The 21,518-nt window shown below is 37.4% G+C and overlaps 1 protein-coding gene and 1 pseudogene across 1 annotated transcript; both read left to right on the forward strand.

Moving 5' to 3' along the window:
- Positions 1–258: 258 nt before the first annotated feature.
- On the forward strand, positions 259–368 carry LOC116269315 (annotated as a pseudogene).
- A 19,904-nt stretch (positions 369–20,272) lies between these two features.
- Positions 20,273–21,276, forward strand: LOC101015737 (transcription factor A, mitochondrial). Its single transcript, XM_003904237.4, has one exon. The coding sequence runs from the start codon at positions 20,427–20,429 to the stop codon at positions 21,138–21,140; it is 714 nt and encodes a 237-aa protein (XP_003904286.2). The 5' UTR covers positions 20,273–20,426; the 3' UTR covers positions 21,141–21,276.
- Positions 21,277–21,518: the final 242 nt, after the last annotated feature.

Consider the following 21,518-nt stretch of genomic DNA (forward strand, 5'->3'; position numbering starts at 1 on the left):
GCATAGGTTTAAACCAGAAGCTAATAGCCATGCCAACTTTGTCAAACTACATCATTTTCTCCTCTATAAATGGGAATAATAATAATATCAACCCGGCAACGTTTTGTAAAAGTCTAATATAATAAACATGTAACTAATAGAATACCTAGCACATAGCTCTGTTTAATAAAATTTCCTATTATACTCTGATTTTATGTAGTTAAACCTTATGAAGCTGCCAACATTTGATCTTTTTAACGTACAAAAATTGTAATTTCAGTGTTTCATGAAAGGAGAACAGGTTAACACTCCCCTATCGGGCCTTTGGGCCTCATAGCATATATACAGTTCAGGCATTACCACTTCGTGGAATCTAACCATCATTTTTACAAAGTTCCAGTTAGATCGCAGCAATAAGCTTTAGTGATCTATTGCACTGCACTTTGAACATAGTTAATGATATGGTTTGGATCTGTGCCCCCACCCAAATCTCATGTTCACCTGTAATCCCCAATGTTGGAGGTGGGGCTGGGTGGGAGGTGATTGGATCAAAGGGGTGGGGTTCTCACAAGTAGATTAGCACCATCTCCTCGGTGATGTTCTTGTAATAGTTATCATGAGATCTGGTTGTTTAAAAGTCTGTAGCACTTCTCCCCTCTCTCTCTTCCTCCTGCTCTAGCCTTGTGTGACGTCTCACTCCTCTTTTGCCTTCTGCCATGATTGAAAGATCCCTGAGGCCTCCCTCCACCCAGAAGCAGATGCTGCCATGCTTCCTGTACAACTTGCAGAACCATAAGCCAAATAATCCTCTTTTCTTTATAAATTACCCAATCTCAGGTATTTCTTGATAGTAAAACAAGGATGGACTAACACAGTTAATAACGTTTATTTCAAAATCGCTCGAAGAATAGATTTTTAATGTTCTCACCACAAAAAAATGATGTCAGATGATGGGTATGTTAATTAGCTTGACTGAATCTATACTGTCTATATATATATATATCAAACCATCACATTATACTACATAAATATACACAATTATTTGTCAGTTAAAAATGGTAATTTCATGTGATCTAACCTATTATTAACAAAGCTATGTATAATTTAATCCCAATTCCTAACATGCGTAAGATTCTAGGAATCAGATTTAGGATCTAATGTTTATGATTTCATAAACATCAAATCATAACAATTTCTAAGAATTTTTTTGATTTCTAAGAATTATTTATTGTTTTACAGCAAAAAAAATAGCATGATAATGTAGAAGTTAGAATTCTTCTTTTTGGTTCCATGCCGTTTCAAATGATTAGGATTACCTCCTATCTGTGGTCTATGCCTTGGGTGTAAACTCCTTGATTAGATAGAATTCCAAAACCCACATGACTGGGAAGTACATCTCACAAACTAAACGTGGGGGAGGATGGAAAGAAGGGAGATATATGAACAGAGAACTCATGTAGTTTATCTTCCATTCCCCAGTCTTATGCGCTGACAATTAAAGTCAATTACCAAGGAGAATTCAGGCAATGATGTTAACTGATGTTGTCCATGTCAACTTGTTCTCTCGAAGCAGCTGAAAACAAGTGTGAGAATAAATGGACATTTCTGTAAATAAAATTTTTTTTTGCAAATTCTGGCATATTTCTTACAAGTGTGGGAGCTTCAGTATTTGTACTCTCCTATGGACTGGAATTGAAAATTTCTATTATAATTACTTTCAGCTACTGAAGTCATGTGGGTCCATTTGAGGTATTTGCATAAGTGTATTTTAAGGCAATTTATTTCCTAACATTAAGGAAGTGTTTGATGCCTTAATTATAACTCATCAAGAAAGACCATCTCTTTACCTGTCTATTATCAAAATTTCTAAATTATAGACTGAGGAAAAATGTGAATGCCAGTTGTACTTAAAAGAAATAATAATAATTTACTTATGCAAGAAAATTATAGAGTGCATATACTAAGCTATGATAGGTAATGCTTTGGTAAACTAATTGGATATATCAGTTATATCATTATTCTAGAACCTATATTTCTAACCACTCATATTAAAATAAAACAAATTCCCACTACATGGATTTTTTACACATGCAAAGAAAGGCACAGATCACAATAAAACTACCTATAAAAGTGACTACTAATAACTAATAATTTATAGCTTAAATGACACCTTAAACTATAATTTATTACTTTAGCAGAGATATCACTGTTATTATAATTGTTCATTTATACCTGGAATGACCAAAAGAATGGGTTTTTTTTTAAGATGACAAACAGGCATAGATCTGAAAATGAAAAAGTTTCTGTACCAGCAAAGCTGAGAAGATGAATCCTGAAACATTTAATCAATTTTTAAACATTTCCTTATAGATCAAAGGAAAGATTACTGCAAAGTTTTATGAATCAACATTGGGTTCATAGCTTAGGTCTAAGAGAGGGGAAAAATACATCAGGAAACAAACAAACAATAAGTGCAGCCAGTTCAGTCTAGAAATACAGCAGATGGTTAAAAGCAGAAGTCATATATTTAACTCAAAGAGCCAAGGTCCAAACCACCAGGTAGAAGTTATGAGAAGAACACCACTGAGCTCCAAACTCCAAACTGGGGATAGAAGCTGAGCAGAGGTGCCTAGTCACAGAACCAAAAAGGTAGTTGCTTTTTGTTTTCTGCACTTTAAAAATACAACAGAAGATAATGGCTGGCCCTCTCTGGCATGGTCAGACTAGAGCCAAGTATGAGCTGATTGAGTGTTGCACCTGTCCAACAAAATCAGGACATGTTCTTATTTCCTAATTTCCTAGAGGTCATTGTAAGGGACTGTGAGGGTGTAGACAAGTCAGCAGCAAGCAGACACACTGGACACTCTTGGACTAACTCACCTTGCCCAGGTGACATTTTTGCATGTTTGTTGACTTCAGGACAGGAGAAAGAGAACCAGAAATTTGAACTGTTTTGCATGGCAAATGTGGACAATCTTTAGGGAAAAAAAATTATCATATTCTTTTAGTCGGTGGCATTCAGACTGGACTCCAGTTCTCTGGAAAAGTAGAGTGTTGGGTCTGTTTGGCTCCTTCACTGGAACCAATAGGAAAGAAGCAACAAGTGAAGGGGGAAATGACTTAATTGAATAGTTTGTAACTTTGAAACATGCCATAATCCATTTCCATATTCCACAGAGAACGCACTTGCTTTTCCTTAATGATTTTCCACTTCTGCCCTGAGCATTTGCAGAGTGTAAATCAGAGACTGAGAGGCACCAGCGGCCCATTCTGCTCCTCAGATAATAACACATGCCCTAAAGCTTCAGTTAGTGGGTTCCCAACCCATCAACAAATGGAATTTCTAACATTGCTCTTCAGTGATTGTATTAATGGGATAATTTTCTCGGACAGGATGTATTTTTTTTCTGAAATTATCTGAAGTTTCCTCTTCCAAACTCTATCTTACTGTCCACTCCCATGGTTATCTCCTTGTGCACTGGAAAACAATATCAATCCCCACATTAGTTTTCTATTTTTAGACCTGGTTTGGTCAGTCTATATAGTAAAATGGTTTATATTTAGCCCCTAAGTTTCTCCCATTACTCATTCAGACTCGTCACTCCCTTAGTCATTTTTTGTTGGTTGATTGGTTGTCAGTTTTATGCTGCTTGACCTAAGAATAAAGACAGCATTTCCAGGGATAACTCATAAGGGTGGGGTCAGATATTTTCATCTATAGACTATAATGAATCTATATATACCTTGGAAGCTGGGCTAACTTCTTACCCTTTTTCAACCCATATTTTTTAGCCTCATGTGATTAGTTCTGAGTTCTTTTTATTAATGATATCTTCCCATCTTGGAAAACAGTTCCCATGGTATGTTGTTATCCCTAGAACTTAGCCCATATGCCTGGCACATAGTTAGAGCTCAAGATATACTTGATGAATAAATGAAAAAATAAATGAGTCAAACATTACTGGTAAGAGTTATTTCCAAATTACCTTTTATCTGGATTTATAAGTTTTTTTTTCTATTTTTCTTTAACACCTTTTAGTTTTTAGTTCAATTGAGGTGTGTTATCAGTTCAACTATTAGAGTACAATCTCATACTGTACAAGCATATATGTCCATGTTTTGCATAAAATTTGTGGAGCCACATGACTTGAATGATCTTTGCCATAGGATTTCTGGCCTGGTAAGTGACTTTAGAAATCATCTGGTCTGATTCCAACATTTTATAGACTTTAAACCTGACACCTAGAAAAGATTCTAGGGGATATAATTAAATGTTTTCTGTTATAATTTTCTCTTTTGTTCACACTTTATTCTTTGTATCTGAAGACCATACCATGTCATCTGAAATGGTCAACTCTTTCATACCACTCAAACACGTTTTTTTCCCTTACATTTGAAAACCTAGCTACTGTTTTAAAGGACTTATCTCCATCTGTGTTTCAAACTCAGCAATCTGCAAGCTCTCTGGCAATCCACTGATGATCCCTGAAGTTTCCTGGATGAAAATGATTAATTCTAGATAGTTAAAAGTTGACCTTTTAGAGTTTTGAGATTCAACGAGGTCCATAATCAGCATCCATCTGAGGTTCTTGCTGTGGTCTCTTTTCTGCATGTAATTATTTTCCTTTATATTTGCCCTTTTGATTATATGTGGAATTTTGAGGATGGTCGCTTGGTGGCACTGTAGTTAACAGCTTGATTTTCTTGTGTATTTTTCCACTGCCTTCATAGCTTTTGTTTTTAAATTGCAATTATGTGAAATACGTGCGTCTTTTAAATTCTGCTGCAGGTGAAATGATTTAATGACTCTTGACTTCTGGATTAATTTTAAGCATTATAAACATTGTGAAAACAGACTCTTGCTAATAATGATCATTATTGTAATGGCTTGAGGCATAATCATTTGCTAACATTAACCAAGTTATTAAAATCCATCATGAGTTTAACTTGAAAAAATTTCGTTCCTTTGCAATAAATGGCTAATGATATTAGTCTCATCTTTGTGAGGCCAAAATTTACCATATGACTTTGTACTTTCACTACTTGATAGAAATCTACTCTTGTTAACACAGGCCATATTATCCCTATTGTTTACCAAGCCTGTGTTGTTCCCTATATTGGTACTGAATTGGGCCATATGGTGCACAATGTACATGCAATTGTCACTTTTCTTTTATGCCCTGCTATTTGATAATTTATCATTTTACAGAGCAAATGACCTTAACAGATGTTAAAATTAATTACCACGACCAGTCAAACCTGTAGGGAAAGGGAAACGTTCTCATTTTATGACTCATTTTTGTCAAAACTGGATATGATATTTATAATAATCAGATTTTTTGATATATTTGTATAACTTTGTAACGATGCCTTTAAAAAGTGTCCAATCTTAAAGTTAGTAATAATTTTCCAGAAATATTCTCTTTCAACTGATTTTTTTTTTTCTTTCTACCTCTTACCTCTGCAACCCTCTGCCCTGCTCACAGACCAGCATTCTGGAGAGGCTGAGTTTTGAAACAACTGAAAGAAACTGATTAGAGAGCAAGTGTGTAGTTGCCATTTTTTTTTTTCCCCACAAAGAACCTGAGTCTGGACTTTAAATTTACTTACTGCCTCATTATTTCCTTTGATGAATCATGCAAAAATCTTGACCTTCAAGGGTACTCTACCCAGCAGATATCCACGAGGATAATGATCTTATTTCCAGAACACCTTAATTAGAAAAGGAAAAAAAATAAGTATAACAAACAACCCCCAAAATAAACAAACTTTGGCAACTGTGGAAGGGAAAAAGCTGTATTTCTTAATGGGTACTATTTTGTTTCCAGAAGTTTTCCCCAAAGGAAGCAACCAGGTGAATATCGCACACTGACTGATATTAGAGATTAGCCTTCCACAAGCTCACTGATGAACTGTAATCTTTATGGCTGTTAGCTGTTTCCTCTTCAAAACAAGTCAATGTTGTTATCCTCATTTTTTAAAGAACCAGAGAGACCCACGATGGAGAATTAACATGCCCAAGATTGTTTAGTGAGTGGGTAGAAGGTATGTTAATTGGCCATTGAATGCTAAGTAAAAACTACACTCTTGCTCTCTAATCAATTTCTTTCAACTGTTTCAAAACTCAATCTCTTCAGAATGCTGGTCTGTGAGCAGGGCAGAGGATTGCAGAGGTAAGAGGTAAAAAGAAAAAAAAATCCCCAAAGGAAAATCAGATAATTTAAAACTCACATACAAAATTTACTTTCATATATGTGTGTGTGTGTGTGTGTGTGTGTGTGTGTGTGTGTGTGTGTGTATTTTTTTTTAAATTATTTTTTGAGATGGAGTCTCACTCTTGTTGCCCAGGCTGGAGTGCAACGGTGCGACCTTGGCTCACTACAACTTCCACCTCCTGTGTTCAAGCAATTCTCCTGCCTCAGCCTCCTGAGTAGCTGGAATTACAGGCGCCTGCCACCATGCCTGGCTAATGTTTTGTATTTTTAGTAGAGATGGGGTTTCACCATGTTGGCCAGGCTGGTCTCGAACTCTTGACCTCAGGTGATCCACCCCGCTCGGCCTCCCAAAGACCTGGGATTACAGGTGTGAACCATTGCACCCGGCCTACTATAATATTTTAATGAGGTAAAAGTTACAGATTTTCAGTAAAATTATGAGCATTAGTAACTCCCTGAGCTAAAGCTATTCATTCATTCATTCCTTTATTCAAAAACATAGTGTGCACATCTACTCCATGTAACAGGTTGGGCATTAGGGATACTAGGGAAGTTAGTATAGCCAAGGTGACCCCTCTAATGATTTATAATACTGCAAACCTGCCCCAGATACTTGTGTTACATGGTTAAATAGCATGTCTTTTAGTTAACAGTAAAGTCAAAATATGGAATCTAGCAAAATTTATTAGAATAGAATCAACCATAAGAGAAAATCTAGACTAGAAAACTGAGTTCCAGAAAAGTAACACCACTTATTCAAGATCTCATAGTTAGACAGTGGCAAAGAGAAGTTGATTACCAGTATTTTATTTCATTTCATTTTGTTTCATTTCATTTATTTTTGAGACAGAGTCTTGCTCTGTCACCTAGGCTGGAGTGCAGTGTCGCGATCTTGGCTCACTGCAACCTCCACCTCCTGGGTTCAAGTGATTCTCGTGCCTCAACCTCCTGAGTAGCTGGAATTAGAGATGTGCACCACCACACGCAGCTAATTTGTGTATTTTTAGGGGTTTCACCATGTTGGTCAGGCTGATTTTGAACTCCTGGTCTCATGTGATCCGCCCACCTTGGCCTCCAAAGTGCTGGGATTACAGGCGTGAGCCACCTTTGCCCAGCCTTGATTTACACTTTTTAAGAGTTCACTCCATTGTAAAATACTCTTTTCCAAAGACCGCCCAAAATAAGAATTTTAATTCCCCAAACTTATATATAATAAGTGTATACTGAGATAGATTTTTTTAACCTGAGGGATGGTACAGTAGAATGTAATAATGATTTATGTTTGTGTTAACGTGCATCTCAATAGGAACTACTCAGTGAAATTTTATATGACTTAAAGATATGAAAATTGTTTTCCTTGTGTTTTATGAAGCTTTAATAATGACTAATGCGTTTGTGGACTGAAAATTTTCCCTTTTCAAATAAAGTAAGAGGGAAAAACATATCCTTCTACAGGAAATAGTGACCATAAATTTGTTTTGTGTTAACAGATTTATTATTTCTAATACAGTTTTTTAAAAGTGCTTTTGGTTGTTGCTGCTGTTGTTTGAAAGTTGTTCTAGTTATTTAGTACCTTTCAACCAATAAAAGTTTACAAATTCACATGTCAAGTTTTATAAAACTTTTTATTTCTTTAGTAAGGTATTTTTAATAATTATTTTAATATTTCTAATATTTAAGAATAATTAAACTACGATGATGATAGTAAAATCATACTATGACAAAATCCAGACTCTGTAGAGCAAAATGGGGTTTCAGGACAGGCGGAGACAGACTGAGCTTCTGGTCCATGAAGGCTGCCATGTAATGGTCTGACCACTTATCTGCGGAGTTTCCTGCTAGCCAGACATGATCACATCAATTTCCTTCATCGGCAATTGTTACACAATTATAACTTGGAGAGGGAGCAAAGTCATTTTAGAGTCTGAACACCAGGACCAGGAGTTAATGGAGCCCCTCCACCAGGAAGGAACAGTAACTCCTACCCTGTTTGGAAAATTTAATTGTGAAGAACGTGGTGTATGCCACATTGTGAAAGATGTCTCACAAAAAAACTCAGAGAAATTAAACCACAGATATTTTATTTCTTTTGTTGTTGTTTATTCGATTGGCAGGAAAAAATTTGCCAAGGAAAGAGAATTTAAGATTTTTATTTTTCCTTTTCTTTTTGAAAAATCTCTAAATGACAAGAATGTCTGCTTTTGGCAAAATATGTACATAAAAGTTTTTCTTGATGGCCATACTACTTTTCTCAGTGAGAGGAAACAATTATACCAACTGTTGTGTCCATTTATTCAGTTTTTCTTTCAACAATTCATTGCTTTTCTTGATCACTTTACTGAATCTCTAAAGAAATGACTTTAAATTTGCCTAGATTCCAACTTTATATACATAGATTCATATGTTCTCTTTTGTGATTTGCTTCCTTCACTTAGCATTATGTTTCCAGGTTCTTCCATGTTGACAAATGCTGTCTATGAGTCATCTTCTTGCACTGTTATATTGTTTTCTATTGTATGACTAGTAACATTCAATTATCCATTCTGTAGTTAATGTATATTGGAGTTGTTTCCAGCATTTTGTTGCTGTAGGTAGAACTTCCCTAACATTCTTGGACTTGACTCCAGATGCACATGTCTAACAGTTTTTCTAAGCTGCATACCTAAGAATAAATTTGCTAAGCCAGAGGATATTTTTTCCAAAGTAGTTGTACCAATTACCCACCCACAAGCAACAGATAAGAGCTCTATTGCTCCAACCCAGGCAAGACTTGAAATTTTCCAACTTTAAAAAATTGTGGCCAAATGGAAGAGTAAAAAATTGGTATTTCACTGTGGTTCTAATTTGCATGTCTTTAATTTCTAACAAGATTACATGTTTATGTTTTTTGCCCACTTTCCTACTACATTATTCATCTTTTCCTATTATAGGTTTTCTTTAAATATTTTGGATTATAATCCTCCACTGGTTATGCTCTTATAAATATCTTTTGCCAGTTTGTGACTTGTATTTTAACTTTTTAAAAAATAGTACACATAATAAATAGATGCTCTTAATTTTAATGTAGTAAAAATTATCTGTATTAGACCATTCTTGCATTGCTATAAATAATACTTGAAACTGGGTAATTTATAAAGAGAGATTTAATTGGCTCATAATTCTGCAGGCTTCATGGGAAGCATGACATCTACTTCTTGTGAGGCCTCAGGAAACTTACAGTCATGGCAGGAAGCAAACGGGGAGGCAGCATGTCACATGGTGAGAGCAGGAACAAGAGAGTGAGGTTAGGGGAGGTCCTCGACTTTTAAGCAACCAGATCTCACGTGATCTAACCGAGTAAGAACTCACCACCAAGGAGATGGTGCTAAACCATTCATGAGGGATGATTGTCCCCATGATCCAGTTACCTCCCAACAGGCCACACCTCCAACACTGAGAATCACATTTCAGCATGAGATTTAGAGAGGACACACATCCAAATTACATTATTATCCATCAGTTCCTTTATAATGTGCTTTTTTTTTTTTTTTTCACCTTGTTTAAGAAATTCTTCCCTATCTGGAAGTTTGAAAAAAATTCTTTTTTTCTAGTTCTAAAATTTTCATTTTCACATTTTCACCTCTAAGACTAATCCATTTGAAATCAATTTCTAGGTATGATGTAAGGAGTAGATTTTTTAAAATCTATATGGATAATTGTGTCACTTTGTCCTGCAACTTTGTGTCTTTTTCATATTAAAGCAACAATCTATAGGGTGAGAGACTAAAATAAATCTTATTTGTAGAAATTAAGTTCTTTCAATGTTAGGCAAATTTAGGAATAAAGTGAAGCTGAAAACTGGATAAAGAAAAAAGTGCCTTTCTTGAATAATTCATCCTTTCTCCTCTGACTTGTAATGCCAGCTTGGTCATATATTTGACATCCTTATATGAGCAGGTCTGTGTTTGAGTATTCTAAACTGTTGTATTCATTTACTTAAGAAAATGAATACTTAATCAGGTAGTGTTCCAAACCCTGAGGACACAGCAGTGAACAACAAGAAGAAATTCCTGCCTTTGTGTAGTTTATCCTGTAGTGATATATGATAAAGAGATATAGAAGTAAAATATAGAGAATGTTCAAGGGTTATAAATTGCTATGGAGAAACTAAAATGGAAACAGGGAATAAGGACTGTGGTGTGGGTGGGAGGAGCAGACATTGTTATTTTACATATTACTCACTCCTCACTACTAAGAAGGCCTTTGAGATGAGACCTGAAGGAGGTGAAGTAAGGGAGTGAGCTGTATCAATAGCCATTACACCAATGACATCCCATTAGCTATTAGCATAATGTCCATTCTTGTTTGAGCCCTGCAGTCTTAATTTTTAGGGTATAATAATAAATCACAATGTCTAGCTTCAGTCTTTATGTCTTTTTCAGTTTGAGCTTTGGCTGTTCTTGACCATTTACTTTCTTATTTAAGTTTCAGAATCAATTTGTCTAGTTTTACAAGAAAAACAAAACAAACAACAAAAAAATTGTTTGAATTTTAATTGGATTTGCATTAAATCTTCAGATTAATTTGTGAATAATTGACATTTGTATAACATTGAGTCTCTCTAATCATGGATATGGTATATCTTTCTGTATAACTATTATTTAATGATCTTCAACTAATTTGATAATTTTCTCATCTTTTCTTTTACTCTTAGGTTTTTTATAATTTTTATTTCCATTCTAAATGGTATCTTTTTATGGTGATAAACACACCATAAACTTTACAATTTTAACTGTTTTTAAGTATATAATTCAGTGACATTAAGTACCTTCACAATGTTGAATAAACATCACCACTATCCATTTCCACAACAGAAACTCTGTATAGTTAAACAGTAACTTCCCATTGCTCCACCTCATTATAACCCCTCAAATGTGCCTATTTTGGTTGTCTCATTTAAGTGGAATACAATATTTGTGCTTTTGCATCTGGCTATGTTGTAGCATGTTATCTAAATTTTATTCTCTTTTAAGGCTGAATAATAATCCATTGTATGTATATACCACCTTTCATTTATCCATTCATCAACTGATGAATATTTGGGTTATTTTTATCATTTGGTTATTGTAAATAATACTGCCATGAACATTAGTATGCAAGTACCTTTTTGCATTCCTGCTTTCAATTCATCTGGATTTATACATAGAAGTGAAATTGCTGGATTATACAGTAATTACGTGTTTAACTTTTTAGAGAACCACCATACTGTTTCCCACAGTAGCTGAACTATTTTACACTCCCATCAGCAATACGTGTGTTCCAATTCCTCCACATCTTCGTCAACAGTTATTATTTTCCTTTTTTAAAAAATAATAGCTACCCTAATGGATGTGATGTGGTATTCATTGTGGTTTTGATTTGCACTTCCCCAATGACTAATGATGTTGCCCATCTTTTCATATGCTTATTGCCCATTTGTATATCTTTCTTGGAGACATGGATATTCAGCACTCTGCTCATTTTTTAAATTGGGTTGTTTGGATTTGTTTTTGTTGTTGAGCTTTATATATTCTGGAAATTAATCCCTTGTCAGATACCTGATATGCAAATATTTTGTCCCATTGTGTGGGTTGTTTTTCACTCTCTTGATAGTGTCCTCTGATGTGCAAAAGTTTTAAATTTTAACTATTGACGAGGCTTTTGGAACTATTCAGAAAATCATTGTAATGATGTCATGAAGATGTTTCCCTGTTTTCTTTCAAGACTTTTATAGTTTGAGCTCTTACATTTAGGTATTTGACCTATTTTGAGTTAATTTGTGTATATGACATAGAGTATAAATGGTATATTGTTGTAAGGAAAGCATTTTCTAATGGGTGCTGGTGCATGCAAGTCCAATTCTTCATTTCCACTTTTTTAACAGATGCATACAGAATAGTGCAAAATCATAATTATGCAGTTCAATAAATTTCTGCAAAGTGGACATGCCTGTGTAACCAACACCCAGATCAAAAATCAAGTACCCCAGAAACTCCTTGTGCCTTCTTCTAGTCACTACCCACCCCAAGCATTAACATCCTGATTTCTAATACCACACATTACTTATCCTTGTTCTTCAACCTTGCAAAAATGAAATTATTTGTATGCACTGGTTTTATCTGACTTTTTTAAATAAAAAATTTGTTTTTTTAATAAACATTAAGTTTATTAAATTCATGTTCATTAAAAATCAAGATAGATTTGTTTCTTTTCATATTCTCCCCTCACAGGTGCATTACTGACAAATGAATTCATTTCTTTTTCATATCACAAATTTAAATGTGTCCCTGAAGAACACTCAACATCTAATTTTTTTTTTTTTTTTTAAGTTCTAATATGTACTGGAACTGAGTTTGAAAATTCGTTCCCTTGGCTGTTTATTTCCTTCACAATTTGGAGAGTTCTGAAACTACCTTTGGATAGCTTTCACTGAGGCGATATATTTGCTTATCTATTTTAAATTAAAAAAAAAAACAGATAAATATATTATTTCTTGCTAACTAAATCAGTTGGCAAATTATGTTTGTATCCTGGGGTTTGTGCCTACTAAGATTACACTTTTTTAAAAAGACATTGAGGTTAAAATGTGGCCACACTTTAATCAGGTAGGATGGCTGGAACTATTTCAAAGGCATATATGGTTTTTGTTTTTATAGGAAGTGAAGAATGAGGCATTAGAGTTATGAAATTAAGATTCTTGTTGAGTAAGTAAATTTGCCTAAGGATAGGGATAATAGAAGTGTGTAATGATTTGCATCCAGAGGTTAGTGTTGTCAAAAGCCATCTCCCAGGCAGCTCACTTCAAGTCATTATACCTGGACCAATAACCTTGATTCCCAGTCTCAGCAAAATTGTTCTTTTTTTTTTTTTTCCAATTATATTTTAATTTCTGGGATACATGTGCAGAACATGCAAGTTTGTTACATAGGTATACACGTGCCATGGTGGTTTGCTGCACCCATCAACCCGTCATCTATATTAAGTATTTCTCCTAATGCGATCCCTCCCCTAGCCTCCCACCCACTGATAGGCCAGTGTGTGATGTTCCCCTCCCTGTGTCCATGTGTTCTCATTGTTCACTTCCCACTTGTGAGTGACAACATGTGGTGTTTGGTTTTCTGTTCCTGTGTTAGTTTGCTGAGAATGAAGGCTTCCAGCTTCATCCATGTCCCTGCAAAGGACATGAACACATCCTTTTTGATGGCTGCATAGTATTCCATGGTGCATATGTGCCACATTTTCTTTATCCAGATGATGGGGTTTTCTCAATATACAATCACGTCATCTGCAAACCGAGACAATTTGACTTCCTCTCCTCCTATTTGAATATGCTTTATTTCTTTCTCTTGCCTGATTGCCCTGGCCAGAACTTCCAATACTATGTTGAATAGGAGTGGTGGGAGAGGGCATCTTTGTCTTGTGGCAGTTTTCAAAAGGAATGTTTCCAGTTTTTGCCCATTCAGTATGATATTGGCCGTGGGTTTGTAATAAATTGCTCTTATTATTTTGAGATATGTTCCATCCATACCTAATTTATTGAGAGTTCTTAGCATGAAGGGGTGTTGAATTTTATTGAAGGTCTTTTCTGCATCTATTGAGATAATTATGTGGTTTTTGTTGTTGGTTCTGTTTATGTGATGGATTGTGTGTATTGATTTGCATATGTTGAACCAGCCTTGAATCCCAGGGATGAATCTGACTTGATCATGGTGGATAAGCTTTTTGATGTGCTGCTGGATTCGGTTTGCCAGTATTTTATTGAGAATTTTCGCATCAATGTTCATCAGGGATATTGGTCTAAAATTCTCTTTTTTTGTTGTGTCTCTGCCAGGTTTTGGTATCAGCATGATGCTGGCCTCATAAAATGAGTTAGGGAGGATTCCCTCTTTTTCTATTGATTGGAATAGTTTCAGAAGGAAGGGTATCAGCTCCTCTTTGTACCTCTGGTAGAATTCGACTGTGAATCCATCTGGTCCTGGGCTTTTTTGGGTCGTTAGGCTATTAATTATTGCCTCAATTTCAGACCTTGTTATTGGTCTATTCAGGGATTCCACTTCTTCCTGGTTTAATCTTTGGAGGGTGTATGTGTCTAGGAATTTATCCATTTCTTCTACTTTTTCTAGTTTGTGTAGAGGTGTTCATAGCATTCTCTGATGGTAGTTTGTATTTCTGTGGGATTGGTGGTGATATCCCCTTTATCATTTTTTATTGTGTCTAATTTGATTCTTCTCTTTTTTCTTGTTTATTAGTCTGACTGACAGTCTATTTTATTAATTGTTTCAAAAAAAAAAACAGCTCCCATGTTGAATTTTTAAAGGGTTTTTCGTGTCCCTATATCCTTCTTTTCTGCTGTGATCTTAGTTATATCTTGTCTTCTGCTAGCTTTTGAATTTGTTTGCTCTTGCTTCTCTAGTTCTTTTAATTGTGATGTTAGGGTATTGACTTTAGATCTTTCCTTTCTCCTGTGGGCATTTAGTGCTATAAACTTCCCTCTAAACACTACTTTAGCTGTGTCCCAAAGATTCTGGTACATTGTGTCTTTATTCTCATTAGTTTCAAATAACTTACTTATATCTGCCTTAATTTCGTTATTTACCCAGTAGTCATTCAGGAGCCGGTTGTTCAGTTTTCATGTAGTTGTGTGGTTTTGAGTGAGTTTCTTAATTCTGAGTTCTAATTTGATTGCACTGTTGTCTGAGAGACTGTTTATGATTTCTGTTCTTTTGCATTTGCTGAGAAGTGTTTTACTTCCAATTATGTGGTCAATTTTAGAATAAGTGTAATGTGGTGCTGAGAAGAATGTATATTCTGTTGATTTGGGTGGAGTGTTCTGTAGATGTCTATTAGGTCCACTTGGTCCACAGTTTAGTTCAAGTCCTGAATATCCTTGTTAATTTTCTGTCTCATTGATCTGTCTAATATTGACAGTTGGGTATTAAAGTCTCCCACTATTATTGTGTGGGAGTCTAAATTTCTTTGTAAGTCTCTAGGAATTTGCTTCATGAACCTGGGTGCTCCTGTACTGTGTGCATATATATTTAGGATAGTTAGTTCTTCTTGTTGCATTGATCCCTTTACCGTTATGTAATGCCCTTCTTTGTCTCTTTTGATCATCTGTTTTATCAGAGACTAAGATTGCAACCCCTGCTTTTTTTGCTTTCCATTTGTTTGGTAAATCTTCCTCCATTCCTTTATTTTGAGCCTATATGTGTCTTTGCACATGAGATGGGTCTCCTGAATACAGCACACCGTTGGGCATTGACTCTTTATCCAATTTGCCAGTCTGCGTCTTTTAACTGGGGCATTTAGCACATTTACATTTAAGGTTAATATTGTTGTGCGTGAATTTGATCCTGTCATTATGATGCTAGCTGGTTATTTTGCCCGTTAGTTGATGCAGTTTCTTCATAGTGTCGATGGTCTTTACAATTTGGTATGTTTTTGCAGTGGCTGGTACCATTTTTTCCTTTCCATATTTAGTGCTGCCTTCAGGAGCTCTTGTAAGGCAGTCCTGGTGGTGACAAAATCTCTCAGCATTTGCTTGTCTGTAAAGGATTTTATTTCTACTTTGCTTATAAAGCTGAGTTTGGCTGGATATGAAATTCTGGGTTGAAAATTCTTTTCTTTTAGAATGTTGAATATTGACCCCGTCACTTCTGGCTTGTAAGGTTTCTGCAGAGAGATCCGCTGTTAGTCTGATGGGCTTCTTTTTGTGGGTAACCTGACCTTTCTTTCAGATTGCCCTTAACATTTTTTCCTTCATTTAAATCTTGGTGAATCTGTCAATTACGTATCTTGGGGTTGCTCTTCTCGAGGAGTATCTTTGTGATGTTCTCTGTATTTCCTGAATTTGAGTGTTGTCCTGTCTTGCTGGGTTGGGGAAATTCTCCTGGATAATATCCTGAAGAATGTTTTCCAACTTGGTTCCATTCTCCCCGTCACTTTCAGATACACCAATCAAATGTAGGTTTGGTCTTTTCACATAGTTCCATATTTAATGGGGGCTTTGTTCATTCTTTTTTCTCTAATCTTGTCTTCAGACTTCATTTCATTAAGTTGATTTTCAATCTCTGATATCCTTTCTTCCACTTGATTGATTCCACTATTGATACTTGTGCACTCTTCACAAAGTTCTCATGCTGTGTTTTTCAGCTCCATCAGGTCATTTAAGGTCTTCTCTACACTGGTTATTCTAGTTAGAAGTTCCTCTAACCTTTTATCAAGTTTCTTAACTTCATTGCATTAGGTTAGAATATGCTCCTTTAGCTCGGAGGAGTTTTTATCACTCGCCTTCTGAAGCCTACTTCTGTCAATTCGTCAAACTCATTCTATGTCCAGTTTTGTTCCCATGCTGGGAAGGAGTTGTGATCCTTTGGAGGAGAAGAGGCATTCCGGTTTTTGGAACTTTCAGTCTTTTTGCACTGGTTTTTCTTCATCTTCCTGGATTTATCTACCATTGGTCTTTGATGTTGGTGACCTTCAGATGGGGTTTTTGTGTGGATGTCCTGTTGGTTGATGTTGATGATATTCCTTTGTTTGTTAGTTTTCCTTCTAACAGTCAGGCTCCTTTGCTGCAGGTCTGCTGGAGTTTGCTGGAGGTCCACTCCTGACCCTGTTTACCCGCGTATAAGCAGCAAAGACTGCAGAACAGCAAAGATTGCTGCCTGTTCCTTCCTCTGGAAGCTTCGTCCCAGAGGAGCACCTGCCAGATGCCAGCTGAAGCTCTCATGTATGAGGTGTCTGTCAATCCCTGCTGGGAAGTGTCTCCCAGTCAGGAGGCACAGGGGTTATGGACCCACTTGAGCAGACAGTTTGTCTCTTAGCAGAGCTTGAGTGCTGTGCTGGGAGATTCGATGCTCTCTTCAGAGCCAGCAGGCAGGAACGTTTAAGTCTGTTGAAGCTGTGCCCACAGCCACCCCTTCCCCCAGGTGCTCTGTCCCAGGGCGATGGGAGTTTGATCTATAAGCCCCTGACTGGGGCTGCTGCCTTTCTTTCAGAGATGCCCTGCCCAGAGAGGAGGAATCTAGAGAGGTAGTCTGGCTACAGCAGCTTTTTGGCACTGCGATGGGCTCTGCCCAGTTTGAACTTCCCAGCAGCTTTGTTTACACTGTGAGGGGAAATCTGCCTACTCCAGCCTCAGTAATGCCAGATGCTTCTCCCCCCACCAAGCTCCAGGGTCCCAGGTCAACTTCAGACTGCTGTGCTGGCAGTGAGAATTTCAAATCATGGATCTTAGCTTGCTGGGCTTTGTGGAGGTGGGATCCACTGAGCTGGACTACTTGGCTCCCTGGTGTCAGCCCCCTTTCCAGGGCAGTGAATGGGTTGTGTCCTGCTGGCATTCCAGGCGCCACTGGGGTATGAAAAAACACTCCTGCAGCTAGCTTGGTGTCCGCCCAAACAGCCGCCCAGTTTTGTGCTTGAAACCCAGGGCCCTGGTGGTATAGACACCCGAGGGAATCTCCTGGTCTGTGGGTTGCGGAGACCTCGGGAAAAGCATAGTATCTGTGCCGGAATGCACTGTTCCTCATGGCACAGTCCCTCAGGGCTTCCCGTGGCTAGGGGAGGGAGTTCCCCGGCCCCTTGTGCTTCCCTAAAGGAAGTAAACCATGCAAACCAAAAGAAAGCCTGATTTTTGAGACATTCAGTTCTTTCAAGGTCTATATAGGATCAAAAGAAAGTGGGAAAAGAAGCCTTTGAAGATTGACTCCTGCCTACATTTCCAGCCTGTTTCTCTTGCTACTCCACTGGAGCTTCCCACATGCCTACTACTCTGAATTGCTTTCATTTCTCCCAACTGCAGTGTTTCATTTCTTCCATACCTTTGTACAGACTGTTTCTCCTCTGCGTTTCTGTCCTCTTCATCCTTCCCACGACTAACGTGAACTCATTGTTCAGCACTGGGTTAAGCCTCCTGTCCTTCAGGAAGCCATTACTAAAGGAGGTGTCCATTCTCCGTGGCTCTGTGACCCCTTTATTAGTCCTTGCTCTACCTATGCTGCAACTGCCTGTCTACTTGTATGTCTCCCTAGCTGTGAATTAGCACCTTCAGGGCAAAGACTGTATCCTTTATCATGGTACTATGCACATCTAGTTAATATTTGTTAGATCAATGGTAAAATTTGTGGATTTGTTATACACCTCGGGTATCACTGTAATGACTGCCATCAGTAGAGTTAAGAAGAAATATCTTAGAGCTGGGTGGGGTGTGACTCATGCCTGTGATCCCAGCACTTTAGGAGACTGAGGCAGCTGGATCACCTAAGGTCAGGAACTCGAAACCAGCCTGGCCAACATGGCGAAATTCCATCTCTACTAAAAATATAAAATTAGCTTGGCGTGGTGGCAGCCGCCTGTAATCCCAGCTACTTGGGAGGCTGAGGCAGGAGAATCACTTGAACCCAGGAGGCGAAGGTTTCAGTGAGCTGAGACCATGCCATTGCACTCCAGCCTGGGCAACAGAGCAAGACTCTGTCAAAAAAAAAAAAAAAAAAAAAAAAAAAGGGGGAAAGGGGGGGAGGGGAAGGAAAGGGAGGGGAGGGGAGGGGAGGGGAGAGGAGGGGAGCTCCTAGAGCCGGGGGCCCTGAGTTCTTATTGTTCTTGGGAGTTGTCCCCTTGCAGTGCTGGTCTCACTGGAACATCAGAAAATTGTCACTCCTTATAACTTTTGCTGTTTCCTTTCAACTTCTGGTCAAATGATCACAGACTGCCCCACACTGTGCTCAGGAATTTAAGGGTTAAAATAGGAAGAAATTCTTGTATTCAGAGATGACTGTGCTTCTGGAAATCTACCTACCCCTCTGCTTTTGAAACCTATTTTAGGCATGGTATGTAGAATGGAAGCCCCATTCCTTTATTACAGAAACTTTCATGGGCTATGTGCACATATATATTATTGATAATGAAGATGAGAATGTCCCAAGTTCAAGCCGTGGGCATCGCAGAATGAATAGAATAGCTTTTTTTCTTCTGCTAAGTCACATGGTAGAACTTAAAGCTTCATTCCATGGCATTTCTGCCTTAAAAGAACAACACTCTCTTCTCCAAAAGATTCAGCCACAATATTCTTTATCTTTGAAGCCTGCTTATGTAGTCTGCGTAGTTTTCTGTGTCTCTTCCTGATTAGAGGTTGGCATCTAAATACTTTCTCTGATCTTATCACTGCTGCAATGTATTCTTTGACCAGAGTGTTGCAATTTAGGTTTCTTTTGTCTCATTAAGCAAGTGATTTGGTGGAATACTATCAGCAGTGACATCATCACATTTGCTTTGGTAGTTGACATCTTAGGTTATCAGTGGAAGCATTGTAAGAAACTGTACAGGGTCAAGATCCATTTTGTTTAGAGAATTTGTACAGTATGTGGGCTGAGAATTCTCAAAGCCCATGCTTCATAGGATGTGAAGAGAATCTCAAATATTATGTTCTTACGTTCAGCATGGCTATTATACACTGCACTTTATTTCTCCTTGAGGATAGGGGTTGAGAAGGAGTTGATACAAAACCAAAGATAAATTACTGATACTTTCTATTTAATGATGTGTTACAACAGAAAAAAATTATCTGAGAACTAATTGTTCTCAATCTTGGTAGGCCAGTAAGATTCAAATGTACGTATTGGTATTACAGGAGTGAAACAGCCCTGAAAGTATAGGTAGCTGTTTTTGATGCAGTGGAATGAATTTGTTTCCTGTGCAACTCTACAAGGGTAAGATGGATATAAAACTTGCAGACAAGACTACCTTCAGAAACTGAATAGGGAATGAAAATTCTATGAAACTGCAGAGGTGCCTTTTAGTCTTAATCTTTTTGAAAAATTGGTCACAGTGTGACTTTATCAAATATTTGTTCAGAAATTTTTCCTGTGGTTCATATTGCTTTTGTGAAATATCAGACACTGGCTCTAATTGTGGGTGGATACAGAGCTATATAAATGTTTATATATGGAGACCACCTTTTTCAAAATGCCTCCTTCAGGGGCGTAAAATTTCCATCCTTTGAGACATTTCTGTGGATCAAGACATAGTTTCCAAATGTTCCCACAAGAGGATCTCATGTCAGTAGAAAAGAAAAGCCAGATAGTGCCTCACTAGTGGCGGGCATGATAACAAACACCGGAGGGTCGCACGCGGGTTCCAGTTGTGATTGCTGGGGGTTTTCTGTAGTGTCAGGAGGTTCTCCGATATTGGGGCCGGGTCACTGCCTCATCCGCTGGAGCGATGGCGTTTCTCCGGAGCATGTGGGGCGTGCTGAATGCGCTGGGAAGGTCCGGAGTGGAGCTGTGCAGCGGCTGTGGGAGTCGACTGCGCTCCCCCTTCAGTTTTGTGTATTTACCGAAGTGGTTTTCATCTGTCTTGGCAAGTTGTCCAAAGAAACCTGTAAGTTCTTACCTTCGATTTTCTAAAGAACAACTACCCATATTTAGAGCTCAGAACCCAGATGCAAAAACTACAGAACTAGTTAGAAGAATTGCCAAGCATTGGAGGGAACTTCCTGATTCAGAGAAAAAAGTATATCGAGAGGCTTATAAGGCGGACTGGGAGGTATACAAAGAAGAGATAACCAGATTTAAAGAACAGCTAACTCCAAGTGAGATTACATCTTTGGAAAAAGAAATCCTGGACAAGCGTTTAAAAAGGAAAGCTGTGACAAAAAGAAAAGAGTTAATACAGCTTGGAAAACCAAAAAGACCTCGTTCAGCTTATAACGTTTATGTAGCTGAAAGATTCCAAGAAGCTGAGGGTGATTCACCGCAGGAAAAGCTGAAGACTGTAAAGGAAAACTGGAAAAATCTGTCTGATTCTGAAAAGGAAATATATATTCAGCTTGCTAAAGAGGACGAAATTCGTTATCATAATGAAATGAAGTCTTGGGAAGAACGCATGATTGAAATTGGACGAAAGGATCTTCTACGTCGCACAATAAAGCAATGACAAAAATATGGTGCTGAGGAGTATTACAAGTAGAAGATTGAGATGTGTTCACAATGGATAGGCACAGGAAACCAGTTAGGTCTCAATGCCTGAAGCTATTGTAAAATTAGAAAGGATAAAGTTGGTAAACCTTTTATATTCAGTGTCTTTTTCTTCAGCTCATGGACTTCTGCCAGTGTAATACTTGCTTTGGAAAACCCAGGTAAAGGTTCATGCAAAATTTGTTTTGTGTTTAGGAACTACTGAGAATCAGAGTAATCCATGCAAATGTGAATCATTTTACCTTTGACAAAGGTAAATCAGACTATAAAGTTTTTTTTTTATACAGGATGATGACTATGGAAAGAGTATTCTTGTTTCCTTATATTATGGAGGCAA

The sequence above is a fragment of the Papio anubis genome, chromosome 10 (assembly GCF_008728515.1).
Source record: "Papio anubis isolate 15944 chromosome 10, Panubis1.0, whole genome shotgun sequence".
NCBI lineage: Eukaryota > Metazoa > Chordata > Mammalia > Primates > Cercopithecidae > Papio > Papio anubis.

Coding starts and splice junctions, on each gene's coding strand:
- LOC101015737 (XM_003904237.4), top strand. CDS start 20,427: ATGGCGTTTCTCCGGAGCATGTGGGGCGTGCTGAATGCGCTGGGAAGG.